Here is a 19,744-nt window from a genome sequence, read left to right on the forward strand (position 1 = left end):
CCTTGTCTTATTCTTTGGTGATCTGAATGAATAAACCAGTATTTTGGTAACATGTGCTCCTCCCTAGGTGATATACATAAAATCACCCTCAGTACATGGACAATCTGCCCAAAACCTATATTAAGTAAAATGATGAATCAAACAAATAAAGGTATATGACATTAATACTTGTCTTTAAAATTTCTGTCATAAAGGGTAGATAGGTAGTTTAGTGGTTAGGATGCCTGCCTTCCACGCGGGAGACCCGGGTTCAATTTCCAGACCATGCACCCAAAAATTTTTTTTTAAAATTCTGCCATAAGTTTAATTTTATATTGGGGGCATTTACAATTTTATATTTTTTGGAAATACCTTATACTTACTAAAATGTACTTTAAAGAAACAACTCCCATTCTAGTGACTAAAAGGAAAAGGTGAACATTTCCAAGGTAACTGTGAAACCTTTAGTTATTTGCTGCCACATGCTGCTCCTTGGTAAAATATTATTATTTTGACTCTGTATTTATCCAGAATGATTGATGGAATACTTTGTCACCTGGTTTCTTCCAACATCTCTGCTCAATTCTTTAATCTCTGCAGACATACTTTATTTGCCTATGCCTCTGTTATTTTTACCAGTGACTTTAATTTATGTGTGCTTCCTGGTCCTATTAGCCCAAGACTCAGAGGTCTAGCTCAATACATCCAGCTTCCTTCTAGATGGTTTCACTGGGCTCCCTCACAGACACACCCCATTGCTGGTATGAATCAATATATACATATTTGTGTGTGTGTGTGTGTGTTTAATGCATGAAACAAGAATCGTCTATTACATTGAGGGCTGTCACACATGATACAAATGTACTAATTTTTTAAAAGAATTTTTGCATTAGCCGATGGCTTCAAAATAGGATTTCTCAGAGTTTGACCTCACATTTTGCTATTTATTCATAAATATAACTTTAAAGAGGAATCTGATTTCCCCAAATAGAAAACAAGATCAGCATGATTATGGTGGAGGCAGACGAGAATTTAGGACTTCCTCAGTCACATATACTCACTTCCATTTTATTCAGTCCTCACAGCAATCATTGTTGGTAAATATTATTGCATCCATTTCAAAAAGGATGAATCTCTCTATATAACTATATTGAATATATAGTTCAATTTCTGCTTTACATTCATTTTAAGACAAAATTGAGAATGAATGCTTAAAAAATATTTAAAAATACAATAACAAGCAAAAATTGTCACCTCACTATTGAGTGGCAGCACCTGGATTTGCAGTTGTGTTACTGACACAAACCTATACATCTTTGCCTTTCACACTTTGTTTTATTCCACTCCTAGTTTCAATCAATTATAAGTAAAGAGTGGCTTATTTTTCCATGAGCACATGACACAGTGTGCATTAAATTAGTTTCCTAAAATATATACAGGAAGGAAGCTTAGGAATGATCCAGTTCAACATTTTAATTTTACAAAAGGTTGAAACAATGGCTATATAAGTGACCTATTCAGAGGTTCAAATCTAAGAGCGGGAGCAGAGATGGATAGTATTCACCTTTTTTTAAAACAAACATTCTAGAACTCCTTCTACTGTGAAACACAGCTTTCCCTTTAAATCATTTTTTCTTGGGCAAAATTTGAAAAGGGACAGAAATTTTTATCTGTTGGTTAGTTATAATTTTTTTCCTATTGGAATGAAAATGGAAATCAGTAAGACATTCTTTCTAGATGATAAATTGTCAAAACAAATGCTTTTAAAGTAACATTGATTAATAGTAAGGAAAATATTCAAACTTCTTCATAAGTTTGGGGTTTTCATCTTGTTTTTGGCAAGAAAATTGGTTAAACAACTCCTCAATAAAGCAGTTCATGTATCTGAATTCTTACTAGCATTGTTCAAATCGTGTGAAATTTTGATATCAAAGAAAAAACATATCAAACAACCTGTGTGCCAGGAGTCAAGATTTTGCAATAATATGATAACCATCTTGATTTGTTTCCTTTTCAGCCTTACATTTAATTAGTTTAAATCCTCTCCATCCTGAGCCACAGGATAATGAATTTCCTAACAGTGAAAATCAGGAATTTTTGAACAGTGTAATTACAGAAAAATTATTTAACCATTTTTAGCTATCTAAATTATAATAAGGATTAATTGAAATAATCATTTAAAGGATTTTAGTACAATGGTAATTATATCAATAGGAGTCACATGAGCAATTTTTACTGATGAAAATGGGTAGAAAATGTGAGTTTGCCCTCTTTGGCCTTGGAATTCTTTTGCTTGGGGTGAATGTTATAGAGTTTCAGGCCCTCTGCATGTGTGATGCCATATATCATAGTCCTTGTAATTTGGGTATTTATTTCAACCATTTCTGGCAGATAGCAATATATATATATATATATTTTAAATTTGGACAATGGTGCTCCATGAACTAGCAAGGATACTGAAGGGATTATAAAGTTGGGTGCTGGGCCATATAATTATTAACAGAGATGATATTTCAGAGATTCTGAAATTTAATTAGGAATTTAATATGAAAGAATCTGGGCAGTAAGAGTGCTTTTGAGAACAGAGTATCTTTTCCTTCTACATACTTGCATTTATTCTATTTCTCAATTATTTGCACAAATTGCATTATTACCAAAAAGCCCTTCTCTGTTTAACTTAAAATGATACTAGAGTGATAACCACATTTCTGTGTTTTGAAACTAGCAATGTGCTGTTTGGGAAAATAAGAAAAGAAAAATTTATGTTGATACATTTTTTTATTTTTTTATTTTTGCTATTGCAAGAATGGAGTTAAAAGTGTGATGAGTTAGGATCAAATAGCTGCTTCTTCTTCATTTCTACCTGCTTTACTTAACACCGTATTTTTCTCCTCTAACAGGCTGCTGATACTCCTGTTCTTGTAAGCACCTTTAAGAAAAAGGCTAAGAACAACCTGACTCTACCAGGCACAATTCTGCTCCACTGTCTGAAGCTGGACTGAGGCTCAGAAATGAAGACTGGGCCAATAATTCAATTTAGATCCTGAAATCCTCTAAACTCTATTTGTAGGTGCTCCAGCTGTTGAAGTTTAAGATCACATAAAGGTTTGGAATGAAAGATACTGGTTCTGCCTTTGTCCACTTATTGATCAAGCTGCAGGTATGCAAGATGCCACTGAACAAGGATATCATGGCTGAAAGGCAGAATCGACGTGTTAAATGACATGTAGTGCTGGAGGCACACTATGATACATCACTGCAGAGCTCGTGCAACCCAGTTCCCAGATGTCCAGGTATCTGCATTGATTTCAAATCAGAAAGGAGGAAGCTAAATTACTAGACAAGCAAAATGTACCATGGGAATTATAATGTGAATATTCATTTATATCTCTGGGCTAGATTCATATTGAACTTTTTTGTTAAGAGAAATGAAGGCTTGGGCCAGGAGCGAGTGGTATTCATGAGAGTGCATTGTGAGAGTCATAGGATCCCCACTATTTTGGTAGGTGATTTTCATTATGTTTTAACTTTCAGATTCACAACATTAACTGCTACTATGGAACAGGTTCCCTCATGTTCTGAAGGAATACATGTAGATTCTTCTCATGTCTAATTTACTTCCAGGGAGCATAAGTACATGGCAATGTATACTTCTACAGGGACTACATCAATATGTGGCAATAGCTCGATAGCAGATCCAGCTGCATCTCTTTTCTACCTTTATTTCTAAATGCTGTTTCTTCAGAAATGCTAAAGTGTATAACTAACTGCCTGTCTGCAACATGAGGCATTACTCCAAAGTACATATATGCTAGTTCTAAATTCCAATACAACAAGCTGGATAAAGGAAATATATTTTAGAATAAGGAATGCCAAGGATTTAAAAATATCTGCTTTATAAAGGCAAAAAAAAAAAAAAAAGAGCATTTTTTAAACTTAGCCAAAAGTCTGACATTTTAGGATATGGTTTAAAAAGTATTTCTAGTTTAATACTTATTAAAAATATTCACTGATTATAATCATATAAGTAATGAAGCTCTGAAATGTAGGTCCAGAAACACTAAATAAATAAATAAACCATGATAAATTATGATTGAATATATAATTCAATCCCTTCACATGATGGGCAGCCATTTGTGGTTAAAATAAAGGAAAGGATTTATCTAAGATCGTTAAATTAAGTGAATGATAGTGTAGGAGAGGCCATGTTTAAACCCCAGGACAGAAATATTTTTGTTATATTTGATATTCTTTCAGATGCTATCACATAAAATAATGCTCCTACAATATAAAATCTAAATAAAACTAAGTCAACTTCTTTTGATGATAATGATAACACTATCTGCTGGTCATTCAGGGAACTCAAGGGTTTCCAATATTTTTATTATATTGCCATTTCTTATACCTATATGATTTATTTGTATATTTCAAAGTATATCTCTAAAATCTTTAAATGTCTACTTCTTAGCTCATTTAATTCTGCAGTGCTTTTTGCAAGTTTATTTGATTCATATAATTTTAAAAAATCTCTATATTGTAAGTACCTGAATGGCTGGGACTACATATTATACCATCATATAGGAGGCATTCAAATATACTTATTGATTAATAAACCCTTTTGTACAAACATCTCAGAAAAAAAAAACTGCCAGGAGATATGATATTTTGATCTAAATTAATATATTTCACTTTATTATTATTATTAGAAGATGACTATTATAATTTATGGAACTATTTATTTTGAAATTTTAAAACCAAGATTTTAAAAATTGAATAACAAAAGTAGATAAAGAGTAAACTTTCAAGACAATTCAAGGAAAAATGGGTTTTATGTGAGAAATTTTAATGTAGAAGATGAGCCAAAGATTATTTCAAGTATTTGAATCTTGTCATCTGGGGAAAAGTATGGCTTCACTATTAGAGAGGAAAACAAAAAGGAGTAAAAGTGGTTGAGATAGAATATGCTTGAACTTTCATATGATGAAAATGCCAATTAAAAATCATTAATTCATTCATTCATTCAACAATGAGCTAGAAGGCACTGTTCAGAATCCTAGAAATAGAAAAATGAACATTCAGTCAAGATTCATTTCCTCATCAAATTTATATTCTACCTAACATTTGCATTCAACTTAACATAAATAAATATATAAATATGTTGTATTTGTATATATAACATACATATACATACATAAACACACACACACACACACACACACACACACACACACACACACACACATATATATGAATTTGTCACTGATCTTCAGAAAGAAACTTTGGGTAGAATAAGGACAGAAACCAGACTATAGGATTTGGAAGAGAGGAGATTAAGATTTTCTTTTCTTCTCCTTCTTATTTATGGCCTTCCTAAGTAGAAGGAATAATTTTCCCTGGAGAAAGAGGAAGTAAAGAATTGCATCTTGGTAAGGACAGAGATGATAAGGAAGATTTCTTGCAGAATATCCCTAAGATATTCTGTGATAAATGACTGAGCAGCAAGGACCAGATTTAGTGCAGACAATGTGGGTTATAGCAGATTCTTCCTATAAAACCCCTCCCAGTCTCCTAGGCAGCATCGCTCTGTGTATTTTGATGGCATGTATCACAGGATGACAGAAAGAGTAGGGGAGTAGGAGTTGCAAGTGGAGTTCAGAGACATAAGTGGCAATTTTATGTTTAATGAAATGTTAGAAAAGTCACATAACTTCTTAGGGGCACAATTTCTCTGCCTTTAAAAAGGGAAAAAGAGAGTAAGGGAGAAAGCAGGACTAGAAAACTCCAAGCCCCATCAGGTGTCTGTTAGTTTCCCCATCCTAGTCTGAGATCATTGTATGAAATCCGATAGTGAAAAAAAACAGGTATTATAATAGAAGGTGAGAATAAATAGAAATGTATGTTCCACTAGTGGACTGATTATTTCAGAAAATTACAGGTAAATATACCCATTCTACACAAGAAAAGCAGCCATTTACACCTTTCTAGTTTTACAGGTTTGTGGGTTTTGTTTTGACAATCTGCTGTTCTCTACATGTTTGATCGATTCATGGATACAATCTCCATTTAGAGGCCATGTTTTCTTATCTCACTGACATGCTTTGTGGAAGTATTGAGAGCTGAGAACCAATATCCGAATTTACAACATATCCCCTACAATTTAGAAGTCGCCTTATCATGTGGTCATCACAAGGCTTTTACAATGTAATCAAGAGGAAAATCAACAAACTCAATCTCACAAACTAAATTAAAAGGGACACATTCACGTTTCCGCCTTTATGTCCATGTCAAAGATAGGCGGACTAGGAGGAATTGAAACACTGTGGCATCATATCTGTCACAGCCATATCTTCCCTGTGGTAGGGAGCTCATTTTTCAAAGCTACCAGTCCATTAACCTTCACAAGAACAAAAATAAAGCAAAACAAAGAAACACTCCCTGCAGAAATGGCACTGCTTCTAATCTTGCTTATATATCTTACCCTAGGGATTTGAAGGTGGAACAAAGACCTCTACCTCCCCAAGCACACAAAGAGATACACACATCCTGAGGAAAAGATACAAAATGCCCAGTGGTGCATATTATGGATAGATTTGTGGTCCTTTTTTTTCTTTTTTTTTCTTTTCTTTTGACCGGAGTGGGGTTGAGGTGAGTAAGTAACTGATATTGTCCCTGCTGAGTCTCGGTATTACCCTGTGATTTGTAACTGGAAGGAGCAAAGCAGCAACCCCACTTATGTTTTAATGACTTGACCTGCTTTTAGTTGCCACTTTACCTAGATTCATTCACTGTATATATTTGGAACTATGAGTATCCTGATAAATACACTGTCAGAAAGACACAGGGGCATGATAAGATAGGAAAGGAGGAGATTTTGATTGTTTATATACATTTCTGTTTGACTTAAGAGATAATTATAACACAGATTGATGCTCCTATTTTAAACATGATAGTAAATCAGCTTGAAATAGAGGATTTGGGAAAGCCATTTGCCACATCATTATAATTTCCTAAAATTGCCATGTTCATTGAATATGAGAAGGTATATTTAGCAATAGATAGTAATAGCATTACTCTTTTTTTTCACTCATAGTAGCCAGTTAAATAAACCCAAATTACAAATTTGAAATAACATCAGTTACAAAGTTTGAATATTATTAACTCAAGCAAAGCAAAAGCATATGTTGATTTGTGTAGGATCTAGCTTCAAGGAGGAGAAATTAGTGATTCAGTGAGCAAGATTAAAATAATGATTCAGTGCATTTCATTTAAAAGTCATGTCTTTTCCACAAATAAAGTGCCTTTATTACCACAAGAGACTATTTAAAAATATAAAGTTCTATCAATATATGAGACTGGAAGTGAAGTTGGAAAGCAAAAGAGGGATTTGTAATCAGAAAGACCCAAATTTGAATGGTGGGCACTGTCAACTGTTGCGTTCAAAATATCTAACAACAGACAAGGTAGGGCAGGATGAACCCCTCACAAGGAAGGAGTGCTAATGCAGGATTCTGGAGACCCCTCTTTTGCCAGCACTTAACCCTTTGATTGCTGGATGATGAGGAAGATGGAGTCGGAATGGAGGTACTGAGATTTGGGGATTACTCAGGATACCTGAGGAATCAACCACAATAGATACATTTCTATGTTAACTAGAATAAAATAGTTCAATACTTCAACAACACCACAGTCATCTTGGTGCTTATTTGCAGAACCTTAGCTCTAGATGACACTTTTTAATAGTGTACCCTTGGGTAATTTAAGTTCGTGAGGCAGCCAAGTGAGAAGAACAAAATGTGGTTTTGGCTACTCCTTTGATTGCCTCAATCTCTTCCATCTAATGGGAGGAATTAGTCATTGCTTCTTTCCCTTGGCCTGCAGCATCTAGTACACATTCTGATATCCTCAGAGCCAAGAGCGATTCCAATAGAAAGCATAGGGGCTTCCATAATTTAAACCAAACGCAGCTCAGAAGCCACATTTCCACTCACTCCTGATTTCCAGCTCAGGGCTGAGCTCACCTGAGTTAGACATGGAGATCTCTATTTCTAGCAAAAGCATTTTCAAGGTGGTATCCTGTCTCTTCCTTTCCGGCTCCCATGTTTATTTGCTTTAAATATACAAATAATCACATGGAATAATATTTCTGATTTGAGCTGCTTAGAATGTATCCTTAAATATAATATCCTGAAGCAAAAATTCTGCACAGCAAATACCTATAAGCTTAACATTGTAGAAGTTTTATTTCATTATAAAAGACAAAACTATTTATTACTCATTCACCACTGTTATCAATGTTGGAAACATGATTTTTATCTCTCAAATGGGTAACATCTGTAAAAGTCACAAAGTATGATCCTCTATATATTCGAAAGAACCACAAATAAAATCCCATAAGTAATTCGTGATACCACACTATATTAAAAAAAAAAAATCACAAGGATTACCAGAGATCTAGAAAACACAAAGAGGACTTAAAGAAAGAATAAAAAAAAAATTGGAATTTTTGTCTTTAGTTGGGAAGAGATTGTACGTGGAAAAATGGTGCAATCATCTTAAAATGTATAAGGGAAACTTAATTAGACCAGTGGTTCCAATCCTTCTTTAGCAATACCTTTTCCTACTATGCTTCCCCATCAATTCCATATATTGCCTTTTTTAATGCAGAACTTACCTATTAATTAAAATTACTTAATTTTCTTATTTTTCATTAATCAGAGATGTATAATTAACAGTCAGAGCTTCTTAGGAGCATAAAGTGAATAACTATATAAAAATTCTAATAGATCTGCAACTAAAGGAAATATGTTTACAGTTTTAAATAGCCTATGTAACTTTCTCAATGTGAAGATTCAATAATGGTTAAGTTATTTGAAATATGAAAATGTCGAAAGGATTCCAAAGGAAGCAAGGACTCAACTAGTTTAAAAATCACCTAAGAAATGCAGTTCTTACCTGAAGAATTAAATTGTGATTAAATTCAATTTACTAAAACTGTACAAAAGGGATTGAAGATAAACCGCTGGGGGGATCTTTCAAATATTTCCCTACTTTATTGTGTTATTTCCTCCAGAACCATTATTTGAGTTGGATGGAGCCAGAGTGAGAAGCATCCAGGGTGCACTTACCTGCCTGATTAGTCGTGATGCTGACTGAGGCGAACTGCCTTGGCGGTGAGCTCAGCTCTGACACCCCGTTAACCGAGTCGATCTCAAAGGTGTAGTTAGTGTGCGCCAGGAGGTCCGTCACGGTCACCGTGGTGTTGGTGAGTCCGAACTGTCGTGGGAGGAAGCGGACATTTGGGCTGCATGGCTCACACTGTTTTACATTCCACCCACACTTTTTGCATATGATGTTGAAGGTAACATCTTTCCGGCCTCCTGTGTCTAGGGGCCAACTCCAGTCCAGGATAACTGAGGTCTCGTTTATATTAGAGATAACATTTCTTGGTGCAGACGGAGGTCCTGTAAGGTAGTTCAACAAAGATTAATGAGTCTCTCTCTTGTTTCCTCCTATAAGGGAAATAGATCTTTTACAATGCAGCCGAAAGAGGTAAATAACCATCTTGTCTTTCATTATCTACTTCTCCTTTATCCATTGAGGGTTCATGAGACATAGATACACGGATTCAAGGCTGCTGTCCTCCTCACTATATGAATGGGGGAGTTCTGACTCCAGGTTGAGGATGCATTTGCAAAGTCCCACAAAATAACTTACCACTAAATCCAATACCCTTGTGAATAGTTATAAGAACTTTAGTATTAGTTTTATAAATCAGTCTCTTTCTCCATGACCTATGACCAACATACAGCAGGAGGGAACAGAAATACAAAATCCCATGTCGATTGCCTCCTCTATCCTATCAAAAGTAACGCAAGATCTAAAACAAGATGCAGATTTGTATTTCTTTCAAGGTGTCATGCTGCAGGAAATGTTCTAAAAACTATACATTCAGTGTGATAAATGTTGCATTTGTGGTGAGCCAAGCATGGAGAGGGAAGCAGAGAAAGCTTTCAATTTGCACATACATAATGGAAAAAAAGGGGGGGGGGGCGCAAATGCTAAAACAAAAAAGGAAAGAAAAGAAAAAGAAGCACAATAAGAAGAAAAAGCAAAACAAAGTAAATATGGAGGCATGGGTTGCAGCAAAACTACTCACGGGTACAAGCCATGGATGGAGGGTCTTTGTCTGCTCGGAAGTAATTATTCTCACACCTGCAGTTCATTGAACCATCTTCATGGGTAGAACTGTGAGGTGGGCACTTAGCACACTTCATATTACCAGCTGAAGCCTTGTAGAAACCGGGTCCACAAGCTAGAAACAAAATGACTCTTTTAAAATTCTGTGGTAACTTTGAAAATACATGAAGCAGATTTCAAAGCATTAGGGCTTATATTTCTTATGAAGAAAATGCTTTTTTTTTTTTTAATTCCTAGAATTTACAGAAACAAATAATGTGGCCCAGTATAGCATTTCTGCATATACATTTGAATATGCACCAAATGTTATGGGGGAAAAAACCCCACCAGATTTAGATTATTTTGGCACTAGAGTGCAATGAAATTTCTAGCTCATGTTTTCACAGCTTTACTTGGCATTGGACTATTTGTGGAGAAAACAAAGCAAAACCATGCTACTATGCAGTCATTCCCTTTTTAAAACATGATGCAATGTGCATACTATCTGAACAGCAGCTAGCAATATATTACACTTGACTTGTTTTATAATTTCTCTGTGTGTATACAGCTTCTTCCTATGGACAGTAAGCAATTGAAGCCATAAGCTTTGTCTAAATTTTAAGATTTTTTTCTATTTGACACGAATTGTTCATTCTATAGCAACTACAATAAAGATTTAAATATATACTCTGATCTATTTCTAAAATACATAGGAAAATAAAATTTCTATTTAAAGTGATAGACTTGTGAATTGTCATTAAATGAAGATTTTTTCCTAACACTGTTTTCTACTTTCTTTCAATTTCATGGTATACTGAGACATGATGGTTTAAAGTCTTACACACAGAATTGGCCCTACAGATTGTCTTTACTGTTGATTCCAGAATTTTCTCATTTCAAATTCAGATTGTGACTAGGGGTTTTTTTACATTCAACTAAAATCTACATGGATAAATCTTAACTTCTATAACCACTAAATGGGGTGCATGGGTGGTTCAGTGGTAGAATGTTCACCTTCCATGCAGGAGACCTGATTTCTGGACCATGCAACACTACCGCCCCCCCACCAAAAAAGAAAAACACATCCTATAACCATCAAATGTATTTTGAAAGGTTACATCCATAATAGTGACCTTCCTACTGACAGACTCCTAAATTTAAACAAAGGAAATACATTGCCAAGAGAAATAATTAGAATGACTTAAAAAAAAATAGTAACCACTAATCTAGGCTTGCTGTTTTCTAAATCCTACAAGATGGCTGACACAGAAACATTTTGTATTATGTTGAACAAATTTTGGAACCACATTGAGATTCCTTCAAATAAATTCCATTACCCTAATCAAATAGAGATTAGGAAGATAGACTTTTTAACACTGCCCCTAAATTGGTTAGAAACTTCCTCTCTTCTCTTAGGCTTTAGGGAGAAATTAGGTAAAGCATATAAATAGACAATGTACTTAACTTCTGTTTCAATTTAGTTTACCAGTGAATACCATTAAATTTGCAATAGGACACTGTTTAGTAAGATTAAGTCGCAGTGCTGCAATATACTTGGCTATTTTGTATACTTGTAAGTTTACCTGTGTATTTTTCTTCGAAGCTTTAGCAATTTATTGAAAAGGTATTCACCAAACCCTCAGTTTTTGTTAATATAATAAATGCTTACACAATGTGATACTTAAGAAAAGGCAAGAGAGTCACACAATCTCCTTTTAACTGTATCATATTTATCAAGATTCCTGATAGTAATTTTAAAGGTAGCTACTGTCAATAAATCCAGAAATTAAAACTGTGATTCAAACTAGTAACTAAATTTTATCTGATTATGCCTAGATAAAGACCACAGAGATAGTAATAAAAGAGGTAGACACATATCATACAGTTTAATACATCTGTTGGGCATCAACTCTTGTCCAGGCCCTTTATAAGCCATGACTATACAAATGTCCTTTATGCTGTCCCCACCGAAATGTTGAATGTGTTAACAAACATATGCCCTACCTTCGAGCAAGCATTCCATGCTGACTGGGAAGTTGGAATGTCATCTGAAAAAGATGATGACATGAAGAGAGAGTAGGAGCTGGCTAGTAAGAAGCATAGTTAAATAAAGAGGTAAACATGAGTGACAGACTGTTAAGTATTGTGGCAGGTCCTGTTGATGAAACCCTGCTTCCAGTTTGCTATTAAAATCCTGATTTTGTCACAACTGTATCCAGCGAAGGACTTCCCTTTCTTAGATTCCATTGCAGCTAAGATTGGAGGGCCAAAGAAACAGCCCATGGGAGATGGAGAAAGAGATATAAAAAGTTCTGATGGAAGTCTCTGAGACACCTTTTTCTTTTCCAACAAAAGTCTCCAAAATGCAAAGAAGACACTCCTAATTTGTTCCTGCCTTGAATATGGATATAATAGCTGAAATTGCAGCAGCTTACATATAACAATAAATTAAAGTCAAGAGAATCAGAGAGATGTGTGCCTTGTGCTTGTGTGTTAGTTAGATTCCGTTGTCAACTTGGCCAGGTGAGCATACCTAGTTTTGTTGCTGTGGAAATGAGCCAATGGTACGTGAACCTCATCTCTTGCTAATTATATCTGCAGTCGGCTGCAATGAGTGAGGTTTGACTTAATTGGCTGGTGCTTAAGTGAGAGAGTGCAACGTAGCACAGCTAAGCAGCTCAGCATGCCTCATTTCAGCACTCATAGCTCAGCCCAGGCCTTTGGAGATGCAGAAAGAAGTCACCCCGGGAAAGTTGTTGGAACCCAGGGGCCTGGAGAGAAGACCAGCAGAGACCATCTTGTGCCTTCCACGTAAGAAAGAACCTCAGTGGAAAGTTAGCTGCCTTTCCTCTGAAGAACTAACAAAATAAATCCCCTTTTATTAAAAGCCAATCCATCTATGGTGTGTTGCATTCCGGCAGCTGGCAAACTAGAACAGCTTGTTTCTCTAGACGTCACCCATGTAAGGATTTCCTATAATGGCAGAAAAATAACATCTTATTTATTTAAGCCTCTCTGGGCAAGTTTTCTTTCACTTGTAGCAGACTGCATCCCTAATGACACAAAAAAGACAAGCAGGGAATATAGTTTAGCTGTACGTTAGAATGTAGTTTAGATGTTCTAATTAAACAGAATATAGCCTAATGGAGCTAGAAAGATCCTAATAGATCAGATTGTCCAATCCCTGAATTTTACACCTGAGGACCCTGAACTCCAGGAAGTTAGGGGCAGACTGTATCTGCTTGCAACTGGTAATTAGCTGATAATTTTTAACCATCAATTTATACACATTAGCTGAATGACATATATATGCAGGATACAATGATAGCCTAAATTGTGTAGCTATGTACAGTTTCTGAAGGACTTTCATATGTACTGTCTCAACTGAACTGCTAATTTCATAGAAAATTGAAGCACAAACAAGATGAATACTTTGCTCAAAATGACAAATAAATCCAATGGTATGGTCTGAACAAGCAAGGAATATTTCTGCTTTCAATTATATATAAAGCAAATATCGAAAGCAAATTATTCTTTAAAAATGAATTAATTTTCTACCATTTCCAAACCAGTAATATTACACTGAAAAATAATCACTTAAAGTCATTACTTAATTTTAAAAAGGCAACCCCTCTGTGGTCTTTTCCTACTAAGAAAACTTTTCCGAAAGACCAGTGCTCTCTTGTATATCTCTATCTATTTGATGTCTAACATTGGTTTGGACATAGGGGTAACTGCATTTTATTAGCAGGAAAGAAGGATTCCATCAACTTCAGGAAGAGGGTGACAACCTGTATCTGGAAAACATACATTCACTGATAAAACTTTTCTACTGGAAACACTCTCTATAAATGTATATGGAGAAAGCATTTACATAATAAGCTCACTTTAAAAGTTTTTTCCACCAAAATTCTTCTCCCTCCCTTTGCAATAAATCAATGTGTGCTTGAACATCTACCCTTCTAGTATATCTTCTTTATTCTTCAGCTAGACCCCATGGGAGAATGTGAAACTTTAACTTAAAGGGGCAGAAATATTTGTATTTTATTATCTTAGCTTCTAGTAGAAAAGCAATAATAGTATTTTTAAATCATCCCCTTCCGATTCTGAATGTAAAACTTGTGATATAACAACCTGAACATTTCTCTCACCTAAGTATTACTTCAGGCTAAGAAGTTTCAGCATATAAAAGGAAAAATCCAAGTAAAAGAGTAGGAAGTAGATATGTTAATATGTTTTCCCTCCTTTGATTACTCAAGGGAAGTCCTGGACACTTTATCGTGGAATACCAATATCAGAGGATAGGCAAATTATTACTTCTTTAGATTTATCCAGTGGCAAGTTTGAAAATAAAAGTCCAAGCCATGTAATCAAGGCCCTCCCTTGTACAGACCAGCTATGAAAGCAATACTCAACAAAGATGGATGTGGACATATTTGCAAACTACTGCTAACATGAAAAAGTTCTGATTTACATTTTCCTCTCAGGTAACCCAGTAGTATATTCTGTTAGTCAAAAACTGCTAAAATTATTCATAGATTTGAACTCCAGGGTAGTAAACCAAAGAGTAAACTTTAAAATCTCTTACGTAGCTCCAAATTGCCAGATGTTTGTGGTTCCATAGATGTTTTGCCCCACTTGTTCTATGGAAAATGTTAAACAAGCAAACTGTGACATGAACCCTCACCTTAAATTTTATGTTGACAAATTAAAGTAGATTGATCCATGAGCATAAATTGACAACCATCACAAATGCGACATAGCATCTCCTCAAGCCTAACTGGATACTGTTATCGACTTACTGAGAATCAGAATTTGCTTATATAGTGTCTAGACCCATTTATTCACTTTCGTCAAACATCTATTGATCTTCTAACATGACCTAGGCGCTACTATGTTCAGTCTTATAGTGGTAAAACTCACAATTCTAGCTTTCAAGGGAGATCACAAATTGGCCAACCAAATCAATTACATATGATGTAGTATTTTAAAAATGAATTTCCTAACTTGAGAATTTGACTGGCAAGATACCTTTCTATATGACATCTTTTATGATCATCATCAAAAAATTCTCTGATTTCTCTCCTTTAGAAAAAAAATAATAAAAAATAGAGTAGTTTGAAGTTTTGCAGAAAACCAACACAAAAAGTACAAGAGTTCCTAATACCATGCCCCCCAAATATACTTTCCTCTTTCATTAATGTGGCACATTTGTTATAATTAAGAACAAATATTGATTCATTATTGGTAGCTAAAATACACACTTCACAGTACAGGTCATTCTCTCCATATATAGTCGTATGGATTTTGACAAACAGCAAATATCCACCATTATGATATAAAGAATGATTTCTCTACTCTAAATCCCCATGTGATCCAAAAACTTTCTCTTCTTTTTTAATCCCAATACTTGAAAATGTTTCAGCATGTTACAGAAAGAGCACTGGACTTGGGGGAAAGGTAGGTAGGTCTTGATCTCGGCTTTTCAAGCATCATCGGGTCTCTCGGGATTAAAGTGTGGTGGTTGAGAGAGTGAATTCCTTTTCTATAAATATCTCTGAAGTTACATCTGTGGTAAGTACGTATTTCCAAATTGCAACTCAGAGACTGGAGTTATTTCCTACTTATTTTGTATGCCCAGTGACTAGTATATTTTCCAACACAGAGAAACTGATGAATTACATCTTTAAGTGAAGGAGTAACTTGCTACTAACTGTATTCTGTGGACTTTTCCTCATTTATAAAATTACATGTGTTGACTGAATTGTCTCTAAGGATTCTTGAGGCTAGATACCATAAAAGATTAGTACCATGTGTCCCAAAATTTGAATTATCCCTTATCTGAGTAGAACAAAAATAGAAAAATGTGTCTTTACTTTCATCACTGCTTTAAGGATTAAAATTAGTCATTGAAATTACATACAGGGCACTAAGATGGAGGAAACAAATTTCTCTCCTTATTTAAAATAAATATTCTTGAAAAAGAAATGATGGATTATTTTCTTTTGCAATGTTCTCCTGTTTCCAGGCTGTACATATTCAAAGGACACCTTGATTTCACAGTTGGATGGAGTGTAAGATAAATTACCACAAAACAAATACTTCACTACTATTATATTTTCACCTTAACTAATAATATAATGAAGCTATACTTGATTATACTCTTCCTTTTTGCACAGTTTAGATAAGGCAGATGGTTAGACATTCGGGAGTCTTAGGCATCAAAGAATAGTAAAGATAATAAATCACTATATTAACTATTCTTCTTAATTCTTAAAATGTAAAGCAATTTTTTTCTCTTTTAGTAAAAACAGGAAAACAAGCACAGCTTTGAAAATACAACTAAAAAGAACACATTTCCCTTCTGTTAATCTGCAGTGAGTCCTTTCCTTACTAACCTCATCTTTAATATCTCTATGTCAAATGCTGAGTTAGTGAGGACATGTTTGCAAAGTAATAAGAAAAATTTATTGAAAAATCGCCAGGATGGGCCACAAAAGACCAAATAAGACAAGGCCCCTGCCCAAAGTCAATATTCAATTGAGAAACATTAAAAAGTGAGAATAAAATAATAGAAGGAAGCCAAAAAGAATACTAATATATAGTGAATGATCTAGAAATATTTTGGGAACCTGTAGGGGAAACAATAAAACAGGAAATAAAGACTGCAGGTCAGTAGGGGGGTAAAATAAACTACCAGCTCTGGAAAATAATAATGGAAAATAGTATGAAGTAGGGAGTATTATAAGCATTACCTAGCCAATGAATAATAATCACAGAAGAGCTTCAAGATAGAATCTTGGCTTCATTCCCAAGGCACACAGTATACTTTCCTCTAAGTTGTAATTGATGGGTTTGAGCTAAGCTAATACAGAGAATGGGTAGTTACCATAGTGAAAGAGAAGCAAATGTATGTAGTAAACCATGGTGGCTACTGTTGAAAGAAAATAGACAGCCTTTCAGTTGCAAAGTGAATTTTGTCTCCAGTTGACTAATGCCTTTGACTTTAAGAAGACATGATCCTAATTAAGGGCTAAAAGGCTCATTTCAATTTGAATTAACTTTAAATTAAAAAAATAAATCTATTTGTAAATAGGGCCCTTTTACTATTCAGACCTTAGCTCATATACACAGTACTGGCAATATTACCAATTGCCAGCCATAAATACAAACTAAAGACCAGAACCAGCACTGACTAAAAAAGATGATTTCCTGGACTTGCAATTCCAGTCCTGACAGGGTCTATGTGCTGGTACAAGGTCAAACCAACTGTTTATTTGCAAAATGAGCTGTACTCCAGGATATTACAGGAACTCTATTCTTTGCATCTGAATAGCGGTACAATGCTTTGAGGCAAGGCAGAGGCATTTCAATACACTGGAAGTGGCTACATTCAGTCATTGAACCCTGCTTGCAATGTGCAGCATTTACAAAGTGATCAAGTGTTTCCTTCTTCTGTTCCTTCCACTGTTCAATAAAAAAGGCCTAAGGCTAAATGCCACTACGCCATTAAACACAACAGAATCAATCACAATCTAGTATGACTTATAGATAGCTTTATAACAGGACTTTTTAGTATTTGTTGTTGCTCCATCAGATTTAGCAAGACAGGTGCCAGTAACAATGAAATATGCCCAATTGACATTCACCACAAATAAAATTCTAAAGCAGCTCTGGTTCCAAGGACATCATGGTTTGTTGGCTTTTTAGATGTCTTCTAATTTCAAAAAGAACCCCAAATCCACAGGGTAGCACTAATTGAGATTTTCTCTTCTTCATTATCAATCAATGCCCAGATTCTGAGGCTCATTAGTCAAGTTTCAAATACTTGCAATTTCTATATCATGTATCAATAAATGCTGAGAGAAGAGAGAGAAAGAGAAACAGGTGAGAGAATGAGAGAGAAAATCATTTTTATGGATATTATTATGGTGAATGTCAAAATGCATAGGACTCAGACCTACACACAGGATAAACTGAGAAACAGCCTGGGAAAGCTTTTCAGATAGCACTGCATTTTTTTTTTTAATGTCACAATAGCACAGAAATATCCAGAATAACTTCAAACAATTCCTAAGAAAGGGTTTTGGAGGAGCTAAATCTCTTCTATGGCTAAATCTGCCTTAGTAGGAATCAGCATTTTCCAGGCTGCATTGGAACAATAACTAGAACAGGGTGGATTCACCAATCGAGTACTCACCATGAGGATTTAATTTTAGGAGAATACAATTGCCATAATAAATTAAAAGTGGAATGTAAATTGTTACCCATATTAGGAGGCTGAGATACAGGCTATCAAACCCTTAGAGGCTACAATTTCCAAAGGACCTATTGTATATTAATATACAAAGAAATATTGGCAAATTAGGAGGAACTTAAATGCCCCCAATTTAAAAGTGGATAAATAAATTATGCTATATTCATATAATCTCATAAATAAATTATGTTATTTTCATACATTTATATGATGAAGTTAATGTTTAACATGGAAAGATGCTTATAATATTTTTATTGGAAAAAAGCAGTATAAAATAATGTATATATGCTCCTTTTGTTATTGCCTATCTGCATTTTCTTATTCATTAAGCATGAATGGTATCACTTCTCTAATGAAAAGACTAAAACATTTTAAAGTAGTCTAAGAATCAAAATGAATGTACATGGACAAAAAAGTCAAAACACTTCAGTCAACAAACATGTAGTGTGTGTACATGTCACAATTATCCAGCTTGAGCCTTGAATGTACATGAGCATGTCATGTACATGTTAAGTACATTAACTAAATATGCTTTATATGTAGGGTTTAAAGCACACATTTACAACCATCATTCTCTCTAAACACACACATATATAGCATTTTTATTAAATCTTGTATCTATTATAAAATAGAATTTCATTTTTTTCCTTATTTCTTTTTATCTTTAAAAAATGCAACATGAAGGGAAATGATGGTTGACTGTAAATGCTGACAGCCCAATAATACGAATTTTACACTTTTGATCTCACATACCTAAATCCTTACTTGGGAACATTTATGCAGAAAATAGTACACATTTTTTTTTTAATTCCAGCATTTAACTGGAAACCTATGAAAGGTGGTACACTTGAGCAAAAAATAATAATAATAATAATCTCTGAAAGTCACTGAACACCTGTAAAAGTATTTCCTCATTTTAGTTATAATGTCATAACTCCAAAAGAATCCAGTAGCTCCAAAATCTCCAAAAGAGAAAATGACCATCTAGAGTCTTCAGGAATGCTGACCATATTGTATTTTTATCAGAGATCCTTTAAATTGGTTTTATGTTCGAGATAGATTTATTTCAAAGCAATGCCAATTTGTATCCTGAGGAAATAACTCTACGAATTTCAAATATACGAATTGAGTATTTTTCTAACTTTTTTTTTTGAATTTTTTCAAATATACAGAAAGTTGCAAAAATAATAAAAATCCGATACAGAGAACTCCAAATAATCCTATGTCCCCAGATACCCCAAACCACCAATATTAACATTTTGTCACATTTTTAATTTTTTTTTATTATATTAATATATTATTATAATATATAATATATTTATATTATATATA

General features: G+C 34.4%; 1 protein-coding gene across 3 annotated transcripts in view; it reads right to left on the reverse strand.

The window, feature by feature from the left end:
• EPHA3 (EPH receptor A3) overlaps positions 1–19,744 on the reverse strand; it is a 349,448-nt gene that overhangs the window by 105,098 nt on the left and 224,606 nt on the right. For all 3 annotated transcript variants that reach the window (XM_077118666.1, XM_077118668.1, XM_077118669.1), the window contains exons 4-5: positions 10,136–10,291; positions 9,105–9,440 (exon numbers count right to left, since the gene is read on the reverse strand). In XM_077118666.1, the coding sequence (XP_076974781.1) occupies positions 9,105–9,440; positions 10,136–10,291 (492 nt within the window). The remainder of the gene's footprint in view (positions 1–9,104; positions 9,441–10,135; positions 10,292–19,744) is intronic.

This window comes from Tamandua tetradactyla, chromosome 10 (assembly GCF_023851605.1).
Source record: "Tamandua tetradactyla isolate mTamTet1 chromosome 10, mTamTet1.pri, whole genome shotgun sequence".
Classification (NCBI taxonomy): domain Eukaryota; kingdom Metazoa; phylum Chordata; class Mammalia; order Pilosa; family Myrmecophagidae; genus Tamandua; species Tamandua tetradactyla.